Below are 23,021 nucleotides of genomic sequence, written 5' to 3'. Positions count from 1 at the left end.
GCCATTAGCACCTTTAAAAAATATTTTACTACATTGATCAGAATTTCTATCAAAATTAAGCAAAATATGAGCTACTGAAAAGTTTTTCAGCTGCTGTCTCTTGACTATAAGAAAACGTTGAATATTTACGTCTGCAATGTTTCAATTTGTTTTCTTTAATTAACTCACATAGGAATTACACACAGTAGAATTTTAAATCTTCAGCAGAATCTCCCTGCCATGTAGTAGCATATATAGTAGTTACAGCTTCTCCTTCCAGAGGCTGGCTTTCTCAGGGAAATTAGCAGAAACATAACAATTAGGATGATGATCTGCTAAATCAAAAACTAAATTAAATGACTTTTTTTCATTTTAGAAGAAAAAAAAAATGGGTTGCAAAACTGCCTGGATAGAAAATGTGGTTGTTTGGCTAGATGTTCTGTTTCGCTTTGAAGATAAAATGGTTTATATTCAGTAAGGTTATAATTTAGAGCACTGTTTTCTTGATTATAAAATAATATTTTATCTATTATGTGTCTCTGGCTGTTGGTATAGGGCAGTGTGGGTGGGTGTGAGCCATTGCTTTTCTTCACCGCTGAAAAAATCCAAAATTTCTCTGTATTTTAGTAATTTAACTTTATCATGGAGAAGAATGCCTCTTCAAGTAGCCAAGTTTATGATCTTGAATCATTGATGATAATTATGATCCTAAATGAATATTTTAATGCCACTCACCACCCTGTTTTCCATATTATAAAAAATGGCAGTATTCATTCATTCTCAAATCACTGTGTGGCAGGGTACATATTTTAAATGTCTTTTGAAAATGACAGCTGTAATGTGCAAAAACAGACGAATTCAAGGCCAGCTCATCATTCATTAGAATGTTCACAGAGGCCACACTGTGTGTTTTATACCAGTGTTGTAATGAAGTTTGGAAGCTGCCTGAAGAGTCTGACAGAGGAGTAATAGTTCTGATTGAGCAAGTATTGAAGGGGAAGTAAATGAAAGTATCTGCTTTATGATCTGAATCCTGTGAATGTAAAGTTGTGCTCATGGTTGATTTAATGATAGATCTGAGAACCTCAATTCAGACACCCACCCATTCCCTTATATATCTACTCTGCAGCCTGGAAAGACATTGACAAGCCTCTGACAATTTGCTCACAAATTATACACCTCTCGCGTTATATAACTGGTCCAAAACTAGCATGTACTAATCCCAAGGGCTAAATATTCTGCTGCTACTAGTGACTGGCTTGTGAATTTAGCTGTGCTGTAAGATAATAGGTGTCTCATAGGCCCTGTGTAGGTAAAACCTCACCTGTGGGCAGCTGGACAGTAGTCTGTATCCTGGCATCATGTGATTAGAACCTCAAACTTCATTTTAACTTTCAGTCTCAAGGATCGTGTATTAGAGGAGATAAGCTTTTTGCTTAATTTTGTTTTGTTAGTTTTTAATGCTCTAGTCATGATAATCATTGGGACTTCTGTTTCACTAGTCATCAGTGCAGAGATATTTAAGGACTATCGAGAATGCATTTTTTTCCAAAAAAATCTGTTTTTCTGACAAAAATGAATGGAAATCTTTCACGCCTTATACGTACGAAGAGCCAGGTAGAGTTTGAGGTAGTCTTCCTCAGTTAATGTGTGATCCTTATCTATGTGAGAAATAACATTCTTTTCCGTATCTTTAGATATCAGCATTTTTGAGAAGCACGTAAAACTTTAGATAGGAAAAATGCTGAAAATATGCCAGATCAACATTACGTAAAATAGGCCTAGGAAATCACTATTAAATGTATCTCTGAAAGTTTAACTTTTAATTTCTTTTTTTAGAAAGGAATAATATTAGTAATATTAATAATATCCAGTTTTATTTGTTAACCACATATCATTAACTTAGCCTGACTAAAATTTCTGAGCATGTATTTCTTCTGTAGCTCTGCTTACAGGCCAGATAACCAGAGGATAAGTGTGTTTCCTACCTTACTTTTTCTGTCCACAAAACAAGAATGTGAATAGCTGCAGAAAACAATGTTGACAGTTCAATAAGCAAAGAGAATGGACCTAGGAACAAGATGATACAGCCTTAAAAGGACCATTCAGGTTTCCGTCACCTGTCTTCATAATGGCCCCCAATTTACTGGGAGATTGCGGATTATTCTAATGCGTTTATCTGGTCCAAAACCTGCAGGCACATAGATCACATTTTTAAATGTTTCATATATGGCAGGACTGGCTACATGATGTGCTGTTTGAAATAAAACCACAGGCTTCCTGTTCTAACAGTTCTTCCTGTTAGTAAGATTTCCAATGCCATCAGAAGAGCAGAAACCAAACATAGGGCCAGTGTGACTGCACAGAACACCAAAGCTGTAGACCTTGGAAAATGACTGGAGAGTTAAATATCACTTAGGATTTCTTTGTTAAACCTGGAGGTGTGGCTACATGGTGCCTGCATCAGGCATTGCCTGCGTCCTTGGTCTGGCCTAGATTTAGGTAAGTAGTACAGTCATAACCAGAGAAGGCAATGGCATCCCACTCCAGTACTCTTGCCTGGAGAATCCCATGGATGGAGGAGCCTGGTGGGCTGCAGTCCATGGGTCGCTAGAGTCAGACACGACTGAGTGACTTCACTTTCACTTTTCACTTTCATGCATTGGAGAAGGAAATGGCAACCCACTCCAGTGTTCTTGCCTGGAGAATCCCAGGGACGGGGGAGCCTGGTGGGCTGTCATCTATGAGGTCGCACAGAGTCAGACACGACTGAAGTGACTTAGCAGCAGCAGCACAGTCATAACAGTAGGCTTCCCTGATAGCTCAGCTGGTAAAGAATCCGCCTGCAATGCAGGAGACCCCAGTTCGATTCCTGGGTTGGGAAGATCCTGCTGGAGAAGCGATAGGCTACCCACTCCAGTATTCTTGGGCTTCCCTTGTGGCTCTGCTGGTAAAGAATCCTCCTGCAATGCGGGAGACCTGGGTTTGATCCCTGGGTTGGGAAGGTCTGGAGAAGGGAAAGGCAACCCATTCCACTATCCTGGCCTGGAGAATTCCATGAACTGTATAGTCCCTGGGGTCGCAAAAAGAGTCAGACATGACTGAGTGACTTTCACGTTCACGTTCACAGTCGTAACAAGAGCTCCTTCTGTACACACCCCTTTTGGGTGTTCTGTCTGTGTTGCGGCCCACAGCATGGAGGAGCCTCCCTGCTGTCAGGGCTTTCTGAGGGTGTCCCCTCACAGCTTACAGCAGTCCCTTCCTCAGTCCTTTCTGCTTGATATGATGCCAGCTCTGAAATCCTTTGATGTTCCAGAACCTTCCATCTTCACTACTGTTGCCTCTTCTCCGTCTTTTGATGGTTCTATTATATGCTTCCATGAGTTTGAACAAGCTCCGGGGGTTGTTGATGGACAGGGAAGCCTGGCTTGCTGCGGTGCATGGGGTCACAGAGTCCAACACGACTGATAGTTTCACTTACAGGGAGATAAGCCAAATAATACAAGTCTTAAACAGAAAATTAAGGAAAAAAAATTCATTAGGCAGAGCTTTACCTGAACACCTAATGTAAATGGAACCCACACAGTGTGAAAAGCCCAGCCCCCTGTTACCAGGCTCATGTGGTTGCCTAGATTCCTGAGACTAACCCAGAGCTTGACTGAGTAGGCTGCATGCATCCATAACTGTTTGGTTCCCTAAACCAGGGCAGACTTCAGAAATGGCTCTTGTCTGTTACATGTAGTATACATACAAATTCTTAAGGAAATTCCATGACAACAGAACATGCTTGAAAGAAAATTGATGTCTGGTAGGACATCAGAAAATCATCTCAAAATTTATTCCCAGACTAAAAACCAGACAGTTGTTGAAAAATAGCAGTGATAAATTTGCTTCATACATAATACATTTTGTGAACATTAATTATAAATATAAAAGTAAATGAGAAGCTCTGGGTTACTGGGTCAGATGATATATCCATGGAGAAATGATTATTCAGAAAGCCAAAAATCTGGGCCAGTCTCTTTTTCTAAAGAGATGCAGAGTATATTCTTTTCATCATAAGTGGCTTAAAATTATTGATTATTAAAACAATGCTATTATCTCCCATGAAAGCCTCATAGAACTGTAAGTCTATGACTAGACAAGACTGGCTTTTACCACTTTAGGGACACAGTATAAACAATTTTCTCTGTGAGTGTGTGTCTATATAATATTCTCCAAAATGCAGATCATATCCAGTTTATGAGAATTCTTTTCCAAATGTAGACAGCTTAGACTCAAAAGTAAAAAGCCCACAAAAGCCATAGAACTAGAAATCTATTATGTTTGAATATTCTTATTTAAATTCAGTTCTCACCTAGTTATTTCTCTCTTGTAAAAAAAAAATGTTTAATAGTTGAGGTATTTGGAAATTACCTTTGCCCCCTGCATTTCTTTGCAAACTCTGTGATGATTTTTGCTTTGGAAAAGTGTTATTTATACGATCACTTGCGAAGAGACAATTAGAAGTGTGAAAAATAAATGAGTAACTTTGACTACCAGACTTCTCCCCTGATAATTCTGTTTTTTCTTTCAAATAATACCACTGAGCAAAACCGTGAGAAGATAAGGCAGCTGTATTTTCTTTGCTGGTTAATTGAGATGCTATGGACCTTTTTCCATTACAACTGTGCAGGAGGCAAACTCACTTAAACATATTGAGAAATTAAAAATCAAAACTGAATGGGTAGGAAATTGTTTTAGAATTTTATTAATATTTTATCGTCTGTATGAAACTATTAATTATGTGTTTAATGTGAAACACACTCTTAAATATCATCTTATGAAATGCACTATCAAATATTCAATTGTCAATGCTTAATTTATTTTAAAAATATTATAAATAAATACAGTTATGATAGGAAGAAAGAAGAAGAGAAAGAAAAAAGGTAAGAAAAAGAAGAAAAGTGAGGAAGACATAGATAAGTAGAGATATGTAAGTCCCAGGAATCTTAGAGATTGTTAAGCTTGGTAACAGTGAGTCTTATTGTAGTCAATACTCAATGTCTTCAATATTAGCGTTAAGGGAAGTACTGAAGAACAGACACGAAATATTCATAGAATCATTATGGTTCTCAGAAGAATATCTACATCTCAGACAGTTCTCAGTGAACCAAATGGGTATATGACTCTGCTTCTTTCGATGATCATTGTGATGTTTTAGAGATTCTCTATAAGCAGTGTGCAGATAACTAAGAGTTCAGGGAAGGAGTTAAAGAGACCTTGTATTGGTGTGGTTATAGCAGCAGCGTCCAGTGTAGTATATTAGAATAAGTGATTGTTAAAACAGCAGTGACAATAAATGGTCTGCATGCTAAGTAGCTTTAGTCATGTCCAGCTCTTCCTGGACTGTAGCCCACCAGGCTCCTATATCCATGGGATTTCTCCAGGCAAGAATACTGGAGTGGGTTGCTGTAACCTACTCCAGGGGATCTTCCCAACCCAGGGATTGGACCCACATCTCTTATGTCTCCTGAATTGGCAGGTGGCAATAAATGGCCTACTCAAATGTAACTTAAATGCTTAAAATATTGATGCTTTGTAGGTGTGTATATGTATATATATATGTATGTGTGTGTTTGTATTTGATAGGTACTTCTCAGAACTAAATAAAAATGTGGCTTCTTTAGATGGTATGAGTGTTATTTAACTAGGAATCTTAACGTACTGGGACCAATAACATATTGTTTAAATTACTCTTAAATTATTGAAAGATATTTTCATCTCTTTCCCACTGCTGGAGTAGTTACCAAAGTGTAGGATATTGTGATGAAAAGGGCAGACCAGGTATAGCATAATACAGGCTTGTAACTTATACTTAGGGCTGAAATATACACAGACCATTATTATGTGTGTCAAATGAAGAGTCAGCATTCAAATAATTTAAATTTGCAACTTTAAAAAACATTTTATAAATTTGGAAGGTATAAAGACATTTTTATGCTGAACATGAACAACATTTTAAGATGGCAACTTTTAAAAATATTTTATAAATTTGGAGGGTATAAAAACATTTTTGTGCCAAACATGCAGAAAAAAGAATGTTTATTCCAATTTGTTTATAATCATTTTCTTCCTAAAGAACCATCCTCTATCAGACAACCCAGTTTTGCTCCTGAGAAGTCCATGTTACCACAGTTCCTGTCCCTCAGGACTCAGTCATTGGGAATTTAAATTCTGACTTAAATTCTGAAAGTAAGCATCTTTTAACAAAATAGATAGATGAACAAAAGAGTTCCAGTTGTGTAGGTAAAACATTATCGGAAATGATTAAAGTACAAGAAATGATTAAGTAGGATTCTAGACTCCTTACTGTATCTAATTAGCAAAGATGACCTCCTGTTTGTAGTTTCAAGATCTGTATAGAGCAATATCGAATAGATGCGTTTTCATTTGTTATGATCTCTATGTGTGTATACTGAGTCTGACTCTTTGCGACCCCATGGACTGTAGCCCACCAGGCTCCTCTGTCCATGGAATTCTTCAGGCAGGAATACTAGAGTGGATTGCCATGCCCTTCTCCAGGGGATCTTCCAGACCCAAGGATCGAACTTAAATCTCCCTCATTGCGGACAGATTCTTTACCATCTGAGCCACCCAGGAAGCCCAAGTATATTATATTAAGTATATGTATTATTTTATAGATGTGTGTGCTTGCTCAGTTGCTAGGTAGTGTCTGGCTCCTTGCGACCCTCTGGACTGTAGCCCACTTGACTCCACTGTTGGTGGAATTTTCTAGGCAAGAATACTGGAGTGGGTTGCCATTTCCTCCTCCAGGGGATCTTCCTGACCCAAGGTTTGAACCCACGTCTCCTGCATTGGCAGGTGGATTCTTTGCCAGTGGGCAGCCACAGCAAAACTAAACTTTGCTCATAATTATTCTATTTTCTCATATGTGTATATAATAATTGGTTATTAATATAAAACCACTGATTTGCTGCAGCAGTGATTGTTGTTCAGGCTTTCTTATCACACAGCATGGAGTTCTGAAGACAGTTTCTTATACCTCTGAAGTCTTCAAGGTTCTCCTTATTAAATACAATTGATTAGAAAGAAACAGCAAAACACATTGATGTTTTTACTATCTTGATTTTCATGAACACAGTCACTCTCATAGTTGATACTTTTTCTCAGGTTTTTATAATAACAGATACAACCTAAAGTCTATCCAGCATCATAGTTTGCAATGGTGTTTTGTTTGTTAAACATAAATGACACATTCTTTCATGTATAGAATACGTAGTTACTTTGCTGGGAGAGTAGTAGCAACAATAGCTGAAAGGGTTTATGGTGATTTCACCTCACTGGGAATTAAGATATTGGAGAGGGTGAGAGACAAAAAGACTCATTGTCATGTATTTTACAGGCAACGGCCCAGTCTTCTAGAGTAGATTTTATTTAAGCTGGTATTTTTTGAGTCATATTTCCGTAAAACTTAGGGATAATGCTCTCTTTACTCTGGTCTTCTATATTGCAGTGTTTTCTGTGTTTTGTAATGTTTATATAGTTGTTATATCTCTTTGGTCTTTAATGTGCTTTAAAGTTATTAAAAGTAAACAAAACAGCAGAAGGCAACCACTTGAGCTATTTCTACGTTTATCAGTGTTCTTCGCTAGTATAAATGCAGTGATTCATGATGCATTTTACTGGGATTTGAAATTTTTCAGGAGTCATCAAGACCGCCCTTCCAAACATGGATAGAGAGGCTAAAGACCAGTATTTGCTTGTTATTCAGGCAAAGGATATGGTTGGTCAAAACGGAGGGCTCTCTGGAACCACGTCGGTCACCGTGACCCTCACTGATGTCAACGATAACCCACCTCGCTTTCCTCGAAGTAAGCTGTTCTGTGGCATGTGGCAAGCATGCTCCCTTTCCTTGCCGGATTATAGGAATGTCTTTAGAAAGGAATTTTCCCAAATATGTCTCAAATAATTAATCTCAATTACATTCTCCTCCAATTTTGTTTTATCAGGGACTTGATTTTTAATTCAGTAATATGAAATAATAAAGGTATTAGAAGCAAATAAAAGCAATTATACCTTGTATTCTGTCTTAAATGTAATTTTTTTTCTTTTAGTACACTTTGAATACTAGACAGTTGTTAAGTTTGTTTATGTATTAGTCTTTTTAGTCAAAGACATGCTGCTCTTTACATTCTGTTAACTCTGAGGTTGTTCCCAATTATTAATAGTAACATTCAAATACACTTCATGAATTCTGTATACTAAAAACACTGCTTTATTTCTAAAGATTAAGAAAAGAGTACTGAACTTTCTCATTCCACACTTTTTTTAAACCAGTTCATGAACCTTGAATGTTCCTTTTGCTACCTACCACATCTGTTTTAATGCAAACACTCAGTGTTTCAAAAGAAACCAGTTCAAAGAACCAGAAAACCACCTTCCCTCTGTTTAGTTTCTTTGAGCAAAGTGGCATTTCTTTTAACCAAGTAAAAGGAAAAAAAAAAAAGAAAATTTTTCTTAGGTAGAGGTGTCCTAATTGTAAAAAAAAAGAAAAAGCATTTCATCTTATTCTCTTAGTTGTCCTTTTTTCCAAGTATACGTGGTATTCTTTAGAACACTCAAGAAAGCAAGAAGAATCGTGTGGACTACAGTATCTTTAAAGGCTTTTCTGAGGCTTATGTCAAACAAGGACAGTTTCTCTGGAGATATGATGGTCACCATGTTTTCCTTCAAATACTGTTTCTTTAGATGTTTTAATCTTATTTTACATATTTTTAATATTTAGGCTATTGTACAACAGACATTTTGATACCTCTTGGCAAAATAAAGTTATCCTAAGTTTAGTTACGAAAAAAATGAATCTAGCCTTAATTGTGTGCTTAACTGCTTACAGTGGGGGAGGAGAGGAAGATGGAAGAATACACAAAACAATGTGATTATATTTGGCTCATAATAGAATTAACTGTTTCTCTTTAGAGAAATAAGAATTGACATAGATTTTTGTGATTTCAGTTGTCATGATTTGATAAGATAGAGCATGAGTTTTCTAGCTTATTCAACACTCTCCTGGAGAAGGCAGTGGCAACCGACTCCAGTACTCTTGCCTGGGAAATCCCATGGATGGAGGAGCCTGGGAGGCTGCAGTCCACGAGGTCACTAAGAGTCGGACACGACTGAGCGACTTCACTTTGACTTCTCATTTTGATGCATTGGAGAAGGAAATGGCAACCCACTCCAGTGTCCTTGCCTGGAGAATCCCAGGGATGGGGGAGCCTGGTGGGCTGCCGTCTCTGGGGTCGCGCAGAGTCGGAGACGACTTATAGTGAAGAAAGCCAAAAATATATCATTAACTTTTTCATTTTGACTGGGATTTTCTTTGTCTACCCTTTAGGTACTATTTTAAGCTTGAAATTTTTGGATTTTCCTAAGGAACTTATAGATATGTGAAAGGGGTCACTCAAAAATGATGTTGTGATTATTTTTTAAAAATCAGTAACAATTAACAAAATGTATAGAATTGCAAACACAGAGGTTCTTATTCTAGCATGTAGCATAATTCATGGGGTCGCAAAGACATGACTGAGCAACTGAACTGAACTGAACCTTCATTTGGATACAATTTCCTTTCTCTGTTTCTCTTAAAGAGTATCCTTTCATTTTTCTTCATAAGAAAGTGCAGATGCATCGCAGTTAGCAGCCAAAAGGAAACAGAAAAGGGTGAGGAAGCGGGAAAAAGTAGATGATTAAAGGGAAATGTTGAAGGGGCATTTCCTGGTTTCAAAAGGTTCTTCATCTGCCTCCCAAGCTGGTTTTCTTTCTTTCTTTTTTTTTTTTTTTAGTTGAGGGATGGTAAAGAGTTTTTACAAAAGAAAGTTTGAAAAAGTTACTCTTCCTTTTTTGCTTCTCTTTCTTCCTGTTTAAATAACATAGTCTCTGTTCTTGTGCTCTTGTGCCCTGAGTTTAATGTACAAGTCATACTTAATATTGCATTTTATCAACTTCCTTGTCCAGTTTTCTGAAACTTTTTAAGTAAAAGATACTATTCTGGAAATTCCAGCATTAAGGAATTGAGAATTAGGCTCATTTTTTGCGCATTTGAAGTCTAAGCTATACTATTTTAAATTTTAAATATTTATATAAATTACTTGCATATTATTTATAGTCGACTCAGTGTTAATTCTGTTTACAATTTAAGTTTTATTTTTATCATTAAAAGTGGTATATTTCTCACGACTAGAAATACTGGTATGGAGTACTTCTTATGCTTTTCCCCAGGCTGTCTTTGACATTGATTATTATGTAATCATTTCCTTGGAATTTTTAAAGCTGTATGAAACTTATCATTTGTCTCATATTGCCTTATCATCTTATTTTATAAAGACATAAAAGCAAATTAAGCAAAGAGGGTTCAAGATAGCCAGATAATTAAATTTTATTGGTTAGTTTGGTATAAGGTTTTGTTCATTTCTTGTTCTTAATTTCACAGGGTCGTACCAATATAATGTCCCAGAATCATTGCCAGTGGCTTCTGTTGTGGCCAGAATTAAAGCTGCCGATGCAGATATAGGAGCTAATGCTGAAATGGATTACAAAATTGTGGATGGTGATGGATTAGGGATTTTCAAGATTGCCGTTGACAAAGATACACAGGAAGGAATCATTACCATACAGAAGGTAATATTTTCTTTATTTCTTGTGAGGATGATATCATAGAGAATTACTGAAAAGCCACGTCTGCTTTGATGGAATGATGTAGTAGACACATTGAATGGGAGTTTGGAACCATTATTATTTTATGTTTAGGGGTAGAAAGCTACTCATTTAGTTACAAGTGTTGGCACTGTAGAGAAAAAATTGGGTAACATTTGTAATTAAGGTCTAACAGTTCTATTCTCTGAGTAAACCCACAGCCCTTATCCATAGCTGTATAACAGTAGGACTTACTGGCCAAAGTGCTGTTTAAAGTGATCTACTTGAAGAGATGAATATTCTTCATTGTTGGCTGATAATGAACCCTAAAATCAGCCAAAGGGGCTTCCCAGGTGGCTCAGTGGTTAAAGAATCTGCCAGACGATGTAGGAGACACAGGAGATGTAGGTTTGATCCCCAATACCCTGGAAGTAGAAATGGCAACCCACTCCCATATTCTTGCCTGGAAAATCCCATGGACAGAGGAGCCTGGCAGACTAGTCTGTGGGGTCACAAGAGTCAGACACGGCTTAGCAACTAAACCACCAGCTGTATTGTCAGCTATTCTTTTTTAATATTTATACTTATTAAATTATTTGAAAAATTTATACAGAGCATGGAAAATTTATGAAACCTATCATAAAAATAAGTGCAAAGAAGATTTTAAAAAATCATTATAATCCAAAATAAAAACTATTTGCAAATTAACTCCCAACTCTGATTAGATATGGGGTAAAATGAGCCCCCTCTTTTCTGTATAGACATGATCTTTGACAAATCTTTAAAAAAATAAGTCAAAAAGGAATTGTTCCAGAATATAGTCATATTTTCTAAATGTCTGAAACACTAAAAATTAAAGCATGTATAAAAAGCCTACACTCAAGACTCTGGGATTCTCTGCCAGTGTGACAACCCAGGTGTATAACTGTGTAATTAACATCTCTCAATAATTAACACACGTCAACAAAGAAAGTTATGTTTTAGTTGTTATAGGAAAACATATGTTTGATTTCAGGCCAATAGGCAAAACATTTCTGCAATTATTTCCAGTGGACAGCTGCTGTTTTAGCTCAGCTGGTGACAATCTGTGTAAAAAAGTTTTAATAACTAGGATAGGCCAACTGTTGGTAAATGTTTTATTTGTTGTCTAAAAGGGAAGGAATGCACTGGGATGCAGTCATGTTCAAAGATTTCAAAGACTCATCTGATATCAATCTCATATTCAAGAAGTTTTAAATATATATTAGAATTGTTTTATTGAATACAAGCATATATTTCATATGATATGATTCAAAATGATATGCTATCATATTGAGATAGCATAAATCATTGAAGAAATAAACACAAATACATGTATTTGATATGAGATATTTGATTCAGTAGTTGAAAAATTTTATACTCAATTTCTTAATATTATTTCCAGAAGTTTTAGAGAATTAATTAAAAGAATAAAAATAAAAAACCTGTAAGAAAACTGTACAAGAATGCATTTAATCTTAAAGCATAAAATTCATTAAAAACCTACAAGGTAAAACTTACTGATAACTTACAATGATGTAAAAGTAACATGATTGGTTATTACTACTGTTCTAGATAGTGGTTAGTATCTGCTAGGATTCATTTTGGGTAGTTTAAAGGCTTCATCTTAACTTGCTTTCTCAACGTCTCATGAAGGTATTAAGTACAATGAACATATGGAATCAGTATAAAATGTGGAACAAAAGAATGTACAGATAATGTTTGATATTTCCGAATTACAGAATCTTGTGTGTGCATCATCAAAATGATGTGATATTTTCTTACTATATTAGCTAATATGAGAAACGGTTATATAAAATATTACATAAAAAGCAGTATCCACAATTTTACACACTCTTTGTTTCAAATTTTATTTCATTTTTATAGAATACAGGATTGCAGGAAAACATTAAAATGTTAACCATAACTGTTTCTGGATCTTCACTGTTTTTCAATATATAATATGCATTAGTTATTGTTATAATTACAATGTTATTAGGTTCATAAGAATATTAAATAGCCAAATCAAAATATGTTTCATGATAGCACTTTGTGATCTATTTTGAGGCTTGATGAAAATTCCTGTCCAAATGCAGTCATATGTCACAGAGATGTCAGATAGTAGACTAAAATGTAGTGTATTGTTGGAGTTATCTAAGGTATTAAAAAAGACATTGTCCTCTGTCTAATGAATTAAGACTCAAAAGTATTCCAAATTCTATAAGCATTTCGATTCATGGATTTTTTATTTTTGATACAGAAGATTTCCTACCCATGCACTGTCAATAAGGAATGTTTTATACCTAATAAATGCCCAGTGATTGATAAGGATTTATCAATTCATCATATGAGATGTTAGCTAAATGCTTCAATAATTTCTTACGCTAAACATGGAATCAAAATTATGTTATTTTCAGTTTAAATTACTGACAACTAAAAATGAATTTTATTTACTCCAATGACTTCTAATATATGGACATTGTCTAATTTTTATCAGACAACTTTTATTAGTCTAATATTTTTTTAATGTTTCTCTTCCTTTGTTTTCTGATATAATGTCAGTGATTGTCTTTGGATAATTAAGCACATTCAGTATATAGGATAATCTTGAGAAATAATGATGGTGGAACATTTTATAGTTTTACTGTTGTGGCATAGATGACCAGTAAAATATTTAATGGTTTAATAAAGAGAATCTTGTTCATTTTCGACTCCAAAGTGTAGAACCAAGTCAATCATCTAGATATCAAGGGTCAAAAAATCATATTTAGGTTAAATGCAGAGCTTCTTAGAAAAAAGTCCTTTGAGAACTCAGGTGTAGAATCCTAACATGATGTTATGTATCATATTGGGTCTAGTAAAACAGTGTATAGAAGCGTTAATGTAGACTAAGAAATGAGCAGTGGTGTATTACTTGAGATGGTTGGTTAAGCTTGCTCTGCTTTACTAATGTGAAAGATTGATCTGATGTTGTTTCATCCTCAAGCAGAAGATGTATTTTCCACATCTTATTGGGGTAAAACCATGATGTTTAGAAAACAAAATAGTCTTCAATAACAGATAACATGAACTGTATAGTTTTGTGACATTTTAATGACTATTAACTCATTATAAGATAATTTATGTGTATTAAGACAGGGTATCCAAAGCCTTGTATATGAAAAAAGTAAAATTTAAATAGATCTATAGTGTTTATAATGGAGAAGGCGATGGCGCCCCACTCCAGTATTCTTGCCTGAAAAGTCCCATGGACAGAGGAGCCTGGTGGGCTGCAGTCCATGGGGTCACAAAGAGTCGGACACGACTGAGCAACTTCCCTTTCACTTTCCACTTTCACGCATTGGAGAAGGATATGGCAACCCACTCCAGTGTTCTTGCCTGGAGAATCCCAGGATAGGGGAGCCTGGGGGGCTGCCGTCTATGGGGTCGCACAAAGTCGGACACAACTGAAGTGACTTAGCATAGTGTTTAAAATGTGCAGGTAATATCTACATAGAAGTAATTGGCAATAATGATCTCTTAGTTTTCTTCATGCTAAAGATCTTTAGCGTTAGCAAATGTTGCTTGATGGGGCTTTGCTTGTGACTCAACCTGCCAATGCAGGAGACACAGGTTTGATCCTTGGGTAAGAAAGATCCCTGGAGAAGGAAATGGAAACCCACTCTACTATTCTTGCCTGGGAAATCCCATGGACAGAGGAGCCTGGCAGTCTTCAGTTCAGTTCAGTCTCAGTCATGTCTGACTCTTTGCAACCCTATGAACTGCAGCACCCCAGGCCTCCCTGTCCATCACCAACTCTTGGAGTTTACCCAAACTCGTGTCCATCGAGTCGGTGGTGCCATCTAACCACCTTATCCTTTGTCGTCCCCTTCTCCTCTCGCCTTCAATCTTTCCCAGGATTGGGGTCTTTTCAAATGAATCGGCTCTTCGCATCAGGTGGCCAAAGTATTGGAGTTTCAGCTTTAACATCAGTCTTTCCAATGAACATTCAGGACTGATTTCCTTTAGGATGGGCTGGTTGGATCTCCTTGCAGTCCAAGGGACTCTCAAGAGTCTTCGCCAACACCACAGGTCAAAAGCATCAATTCTTTGGTGCTCAGCTTTCTTTAGAGTCCAACTCTCACATCCATACATGACCACTGGAAAAACCATAGCAGTGACTAGACAGACCTTTGTTGGCAAAGTAATGCCTCTGCTTTTTAATATGCTGTCTAGGTCTGTCATAACTTTTCTTCCAAGGAGTAAGCGTCTTTTAATTTCATGGCTGCAGTCACCATCTGCAGTGATTTTGGAACCCCCCAAAATAAAATCTGGGGTTGTAAAAGAGTTGAATAAGACTTAGTGACTAAATAGCAACAGTGTTGCTTCACTCTTTCCTCCTACCCTCTTTCTCCACACAGTTCTGCATAAATAATAGATAATCAGGATAATTACCTGGTATACATCAACTTAATTTTTATTTCCAAAGTTCCCTCCACCCACAAATTCCTTTTTAAAAATTATAATTTTCACTGTCTGCTAATGCATTCTAATGCCTAACCAACCCAACACAGAGTTCTTACCAATACTGAAATAAACAAACGTGAAACATGACTCCTCTAAGAGTTAATTAAAAACAGTTGAAATGGTGTATTTACTTTGCATGTCAAGCTTAGTGATCAGCAAACTTGTTTCACTTGACAAAATTGCTTATGGTATTATATATTAATCTAGTTTTTAGATGAAAATCTATGAAGTCATAATTCTTTTTTCATTTTGAGCAGTTATTTATTCAGAAATGCAATTCACTTTTTATGTGCAGTGACTACACTTAGCACTGTAGCTCAGCATTAGTTTTGCATTAATCCAGGCCTTCTCCTTTCTCAAAACCTTAAATAAAGCGTATATTCTGACTGCTTACTTGGACATCAGAGGGCTATTTTTGGACCCCCTAGGCAATGGCACCCCACTCCAGTACGCTTGCCTGGAAAATCCCATGGGCGGAGGAGCCTGGTAGGCTGCAGTCCATGGGGTCACAAAGAGTCGGATGCAACTGAGCGACTTCAGTTTCACTTTTCACTTTCGTGCATTGGAGAAGGAAATGGCAACCCACTCCAGTGTTCTTGCCTGGAGAATCCCAGGGACGGGGGAGCCTAGTGGGCTACTGTCTGTGGGGTCACACAGAGTTGGACACGACTGAAGCGACATAGCAGCAGCAACAGAATTATTTAGACTTGTGTTTGCTAGACGTGTGTCCCACTACTCCTAGTTTTATATAGTGGTCTGGAGTAGACACTAAGCCACTTAATTCCTAGAAGCAACATCAAGTTTTTTCTGGGTCTTCAAATATTTCTTTCTGCTGTTGGACTCTCCTGTGCTCAGCCTCCCCTGCACACTTATTCTTCCTCATCTTTCAAGACTGGAAAATCACTCCCATTCTTCCTTCTTTAAACTGAATAGGTAAATAGAGGTTGTAAAATTGTCTGTACAACAATTTGTCTTTCTAGTTCAAGGAAGGGTGTATGTGCACACATGCTTTCCACTGTTGGGCACTGGTCTAGTAAAAATGTAATACTGTGTGTTTTTGTTTTTGTTTTTGTAGATGTTAGCTATGGTCATAGTGATTTGGGTAAATAGCCAAGGTCCTGTAGAAGTGCCCAAGCAAACCCAGGCCCCATCTGCCAGCCAACTGGTCAGTCCCTGCTAGTCACTCAAAGATTTGAACATGACCTAAGGAAGATGCTGCACAGTGGATCAGTAGTGTGATTCTGCAGGTTAACAGGGAACAGAGGACTTTCTTATGAAGGTAACCACCTGTGCAGAGGTTATCCTATGAGATAGAGGATATCATATGAGCATGTTAAGCTCAGAGAGCAAAAGTAGGGCAGATTTCCTGGAGTATGGTGTGGAAGGGGGTGTTGGTACCAGATGAAGCGTAGTGTATGTGAAAGGGCGTCTTTATGCCTCCTTTGCAAGAACCCTGTTATATATGTACAATGGTTTGCAAACAAGAATGGCTTACAAATAATAAATAATAAAAGGTATTTTACTTTTAGCTATTATAAAATATACTATGGAATAGAAAGTTATATTTTCTAATTTCTCTGAACCCTTATCATTGGAACAGTTATTCTAATTCATTGAGCATCTCTCTCCTTTTCAAAGCACTGAATTGTAATGGTATTTATTTAAACATTTATTAAAAATGTTACCACTTTTCCTGGCCTGTCAAGTAGCACACTCTTTTTATTTTATAATTTTCATTAAATTTAAATCCTTGAAGGTTTTCTAGTCTCTTGCCCTTTCTTGATCCATAATAGATCTGGTGTACATGTTTGTTTGTTTCTATTCTCCTTGGCATTCCCCTGAGGTTGGTTATCACTGCTTCACTCTGAGACTATTTTTTATTGTTTCTGAGCTCACAATCTGAATTCTAGCTTCTTAATGTTTAACTCTGACCTTTTTAGTTAAATTATTCTTTAGAAATTGCTATTCAAAACTCAACACCATTTTATTTTTATTCTAGTTAGTTTGTAAAGAAGCTACTTTACTATAAAGTATTTTATTCCTTATATAGTATAAAATAGTATATACTTTATATAGTATAAATACTTTATATAGTATAAAATAGTACTTTACTACTAAGACAGAGGGGTAGAACAGATTGAAAGGAAGTGGTAAAATAATTGTTTATAAAGTTTTAGATTTAGAAAGTTCTAAAAGAATGCATTGAAAAAGTATTAGAACTCAGGAGAGCTTTTACTAATGAGAACTACAAAAGTAAATTTCAAATCAGTAGCTTCATTACAGTGCATGAGAACAGGTGTATGAACTCTTGTCTTCAATCCAACCACATGGATTTAACCCTCCAGGGGCTGCATGTGGAATATCCATCCTGCTTGTCTGTATCCCTAAACTTTCTGTGTTATTTTTTATTATTTTATAAAATTTTATAAACTATGTGCAGTGTGAGCTCACAAAGGCAGTCTTTACTCCCAAATCCAAGTGATTTTCCATCGTGAAAGTGTCCTACTCTTTGCGAATTCTCCAGGCCAGAATATTGGAGTGGGTAGCCTTTTCCTTCTCAAGGGGATCTTTCCAACCCAGGGATTGAACCCAGGCCTCTCACATTGTGGGCTGATTCTTTTCCATCATGAAACCAACACTATTTTGGTTCTCAATTTCAGAAGCATATTATATATATATATATATATGTGTGTGTGTGTGTGTGTGTGTATATTTTTTTTTCTTTTTAAACTAAAGTCTCTCTCTCTTTGGAGTGGTTTTCTCAGAATGAAGAAAGTCTCTTCTTAAGATATGATGATTCTCTCTGTCAAGAAATAGCAATTGTTCATGGCCCTCAAGGACAAGATTTTGACTTTCAGCTCTGCTTACCAAAATTTCAGTAAAATGGGGGTGTATATTCTGTTCCAGGTAAAACATTTCCAGAGACCCCTCAGAGTGATCAGAGTCTGAGAAAATGTCTGAGCCCCATAAATTCACTCTTCTTTTCATGACCAGATAATAGTAGAATCATTTGTGAAATTTATAATGGATTTCTGAATCTGAGTCACAAGAGCATTCTGACTAAAACCAAGAAATTCTGCAAGAAGACAAAGCTTCCTTCCATTGTTCTCAGAATATGTTAAGATTTTCAGAGATAAATAAGAAAATGCTACAGGCAGTCCATAAAAAATGAATCATTTGTTGAAAAGTTTTCCAGGCTCTCCTAACTTTAGGAAAAACATTTACAACCAGGGACTGCTAGGATGTCAATGAGCACTTTGTTCAAGATGTATTTGTTCTGATTATTGTATGTCTTAAAATACTACCTCACATTTGGATAATAGTGTTCTTATGTCCATTTAGATAGAGTCATTTCTATTGGAATTAGGTTATTTTGTACCTGTGAACCACGTTTGATAATCATCTGAACCTGTTTTCTTTCTACTCTATAGTATAATAAAACTTCAGTCCACTGCTTTTTCATAAACAATGCACCATCATAGTTACAATGAGATTCATTCTAGTTTGAGCAAGTTATTATCCTATTTTGAAATATCTATGAATACTGTACTTTGCATATGGGTAAATTTTGGAGCAGGGAGAAAGAAAAACGGTCTTTTTCTAAAGCATACGCTAGTTAGAAAAGGAAAAAATAAGTACAGAATTATGAAAGACTACCTTCAGTTATATGGGATTCCCTGGTGGCTCAGTCGGTAAAGAACCTGCAAGAGACCTGGCTTTGATCCTGAAATTGGGAAGACCCTCTGGAGAAGGAAGTGGCAACCCACTCCAGCATTCTTTCCTGGGAAATCCCATAGACAGAGGAGCCTGGCGGGGCTACGATCTATGGGGTCACGAGAGGCAGATGTGAGTAGACCATCACCACCAGCACCTTCCGTTATGCTATTATTGCTCTAATGTCTGATACAGAAAATGTTTATTAGTGTGATCAAATATGCAGAAACCACAAGGCTAAAGATTTATATAGGTACTACCAGATAATTATTTCTTTTTTAGAATTCAGTGATCCTTTCTGTACATTTAAACATGATTATATATTTTCAATATATTTTAGATAATAACAGAACCATAGTGTTAAATAGTTAAAGCAAAGTAGAGTCTACTTCTGTGGCCATTTATGAATGATTTGATGATAACCTTTATAACCAGTTACCCAGGACTTCAACATCCACAAAGCGTGAACATAAGTGTTATCCCATGTTGAGTGAAAACCATCTTTCTTTCCACCTACAATTCTTTCCGTTTACATTTCTCCATCATAATTTACAATGTAGGAACTTTAGTCTTTCATTTTTCCTTTGAGTATGGCAATCTTACCTCTAATATACTTCAGTTTTCAGTGTAAAATCTCAGCTGGGATTACATATGGGTTTTGCTTCTATAAAATAGATTACTACATAGAGTTACAGTACAGTAAAAAAATGAGCATACAAGCCTAGGGATGGCTTGTTTGGAGGCTCATATCGTACTGTCAAATAACATATTTAAGGTTCCTCAGGCCCATTCTACTGTTCTGTCTTCATAATCTCCTCATATTCACACCGTCCAAAAGGCTGAATGAAGTAAAAACGATCAAATAACAGAGCATTACTGGGGAAGAATTGACACCATGGCTGGCCTCCATTCCCTGCGGGGGAGGAAGGGTTGTGTCCTGTTGCCTCACTCAGCTGCACAGATTTCTGAGCTCTGGGTTTACTATCTTGTTATTGAAACGTGTCCTTGTCCACTGCTTGCAGTAATGAGGGGCTAATGCTCAGAGTCAAGTGTGTATTTCAGTATTTCATAAATGCTGCTGATGTGTGGTGGAGAAAAATGAAACCAGCAACATTTCCAATTTATTTTTCTTTTTTTCATTACGTTTTTTTTTTTCTTTGAAAGATGTTATTTAATTAAGCCTGCTGCTGTGGATGCACGTTTCTCAAAATGCAGCAAAGATCTTCATGCCCTTTGACTGTGAAAAAACATACATTTCGGGTTTTAGTTTTGAAGGCTGGATGTGATAAGATTAATACAGTTACTAATTTAGTGAATGTCTGATTTTCAGATTAATATTTTCCAATTTGTTCAACCCATTGTTGCCGTGTATCAGAAGTCAATCCTAACATCATTTTAATCTTTATGAACATGGCTGTATGCATAGAGACTGTTACCTGCTTATTAAGGTATAAATGTACTTGTTTTTGAATAGTCAAGATTAGAGATGAAATTAAGGTCTTAAAAAATAAGAAATCAACTGTCTTTGAAGAAAGTTGATAGTAATGTGAAAGTCAGCACATGATAGACTAAGGGACTAAGACTCTTCCTTAGGAGTATTTTCTGTTTTCTTTGATTTTGGCAGTTATCCGAGTAATCTTTTCAGAATATGTGTATGTCAAAGACATTTTTCCAGTGAGCCTTTTATGTTTTGTTTTTCTTTTTTTGCTTAGGACAAGTCACAGATAAAGTACAATTTTCCTTCTTTTCCCCTGGTGGTTGTTCCCTAGATTAGTTTCAATGGGTAGGATTCCAAGAAAAAAATATTTAAGAAATAGATAAGAGAGGACTTAGTGATTATGTAAGGAAAGTTGGAGAGAGAATTTAAGGATAAAATGAATGATTCTAGTATGGGCAACTAGATGAAAAATGTGCTGCACCTTCAGAATGGGAGTGTAGAGGTGATTGAAATGTAATATTACATTTGCGTTACCTGTGACATCTAGGTAACTGTTTCTAGAATGTCGTGAATAAGGGTTTTATCTCAAAGGAGAAGTGTAGAGTACAGAGTTAGGTTTGGGAGCCATAGCATATCCATGGCAATTAAAATGAAGGTGACAATTGGGAATACCATAAAGAACGCATATAAAATGAGGAAAAGAATTTTTTAGTTATTACTTGGTGAAACTGACAGACTTCAGTTAACAGGGCAGAGAAAGATTCAGAAAAAGTATTTTTTGTAGTCTTCTGGGATTCAGGTATTTTAAGAGAATTTAAAAATAACTGATCAAGAAAGGAAATAAAAACTCATATTTAGATCAATAAAAGGATTTGCATATATTATCAATAGAGGGAGGTGATTGTTGGATCCTGGAGTCTGTGTTATATAGTAAAGACAGGGCATAATCTGTATGGCAATGATTAGAATAGAATCATATATGGATGTGAGAGTTGGACTATTAAGAAAGCTGAGCACTGAGGAATTGATGCTTTTGGACTCTGGTGTTGGAGAAGACTCTTGAGAGTCCCTTGGACAGCAAGGAGATGCAACCAGTTCATCCTAAAGGAAATCAGTCCTGAATATTCACTGGAAGGACTGATGTTGAAGCTGAAACTCCAATACTTTGGCCACATGATGTGAAGAACTGAGTCATTTGAAAATCCCTGATGCTGGGAAAGATTGAGGGCGGGAGGAGAAGGGGACGGCAGAGGATGAGATGGTTGGATGGCATCACTGACTCGATGGTTGTGAGTTTGAGTAAGCTCTGGAAGTTGGTGATGGACAGGGAGGCATGGCGTGCTGCAGTCCGTGGTCTCGCAAAGAGTCAGACAAAACTGAGCAACTGAACTCAACTGAAGAATAGAGGGCCTTGAGTTCATGGAAATTTCCATGTATAGATCTGACCTCTCTGCCGTTAGTTTATTTGGTTAAGTCTATTTTTGTTCATTTTCCCTTTATGTTTGGCCATCAGATGTCAAAAAGTGAAATCACCCACTCTTATTCTCTTCTTTTTTGTGGTTGTATCAGCTGCTACCCAACAAATTACCCCAAAGCTAGTGCTTTAAAACAGTGTTTTTTAGGTTGTGATTTTATGAGTCAGGATTTGGTGGGGTTCAGCAGGGTGGGTTTTTGGTGGTCTTACGTGGGCTTCTCTGTAGAGGTGGCTGTCTGTCTGCTGGGATGATAAGAAGGGATGGAAGTATGCCTCCTATCAGCCAGTAGCTAATCTGGGTTTGTTCCATGAACAGCAGAAATAAAAGCTGCAAGTTCTCCCCAAGCTGATTTCCATAATTACTACATTACATAATTCCTACATTACTTCCACTGCATTATATTGACTGAAGCAGGGCTGGGTGGCTCAGATTCAAGGAGTGAGGAGGTGAAGCACATGGAAAGAGAGACGCTATAAAATATTGTAGGGACCTCTCATGGCTCACTGGTTAACACTTCACCCTTCCAATTCAGGGAGTATAGGTTCAGTCTTGGTCAGAGAACTAAGATCTCACATGCCATGGACTACAGCAAAAACAAAAACAAAAAACTACTGTAGATACTGTGAAAGAAGAAGAAAGATCTTGGGTCCCAGTTCTTCTCCAGAGAAACTAACAAACCTTCAGGTTACATTTACATGAAATGGAAAAAGTAAGGGTGACTCTCAGGTCCGCTGACTGCCGCTGTAACCTCCTCTCCACTGTCAGCATGACTCAGAATAATCGTGTGGATCAAGATAGTTTAATAGTTGCCATTACTTTCATAAAGATCCCCTGAGAAACATGAACTGTGTCTGGGTCATAATCTAGGTTTAGCTTCCCTGAAAGTGATGGCGATCCTTTACCGAAGTTTGTGGTCCAGTCAGTAGTGCATGCTGGGAAATATGGACATGAGCAAGTAGCGAATCAATCTGAGCTGTACTGTGAATCAGGTTTTGGATGTTGGGCAGAAATACAGTCATTTTTGCAAGGCTTGTTTTCTAACTTTGTAAAATTCAAACAGCCTACCTAAATTCACTCTTAGAACTATACCCTGCACAGGCTAAGGACTGTATAAATATGCATTGTTCTTCGGGAATACATTCAGCAATTTATGGTACTACCTCTTTTTAGACAGTGCAATTAGCAATTTGAAATGTAAA

General features: G+C 36.7%; 1 protein-coding gene across 5 annotated transcripts in view; it reads left to right on the top strand.

Annotated features, from left to right (window-relative positions):
* CDH7 (cadherin 7) overlaps nucleotides 1-23,021 on the top strand; it is a 142,625-nt gene that overhangs the window by 73,356 nt on the left and 46,248 nt on the right. For all 5 annotated transcript variants that reach the window (XM_060405191.1, XM_060405190.1, XM_015103578.4 and 2 more), the window contains 2 exons: nucleotides 7,686-7,853; nucleotides 10,469-10,656. In XM_060405191.1, the coding sequence (XP_060261174.1) occupies nucleotides 7,686-7,853; nucleotides 10,469-10,656 (356 nt within the window). The remainder of the gene's footprint in view (nucleotides 1-7,685; nucleotides 7,854-10,468; nucleotides 10,657-23,021) is intronic.

The sequence above is a fragment of the Ovis aries genome, chromosome 23, assembly GCF_016772045.2.
Source record: "Ovis aries strain OAR_USU_Benz2616 breed Rambouillet chromosome 23, ARS-UI_Ramb_v3.0, whole genome shotgun sequence".
Taxonomy (NCBI): Eukaryota; Metazoa; Chordata; class Mammalia; order Artiodactyla; family Bovidae; genus Ovis; species Ovis aries.
The sequence above is the reverse complement of the archived record's forward strand: the minus strand, read 5'-3'. Positions and strand labels throughout refer to the sequence as shown.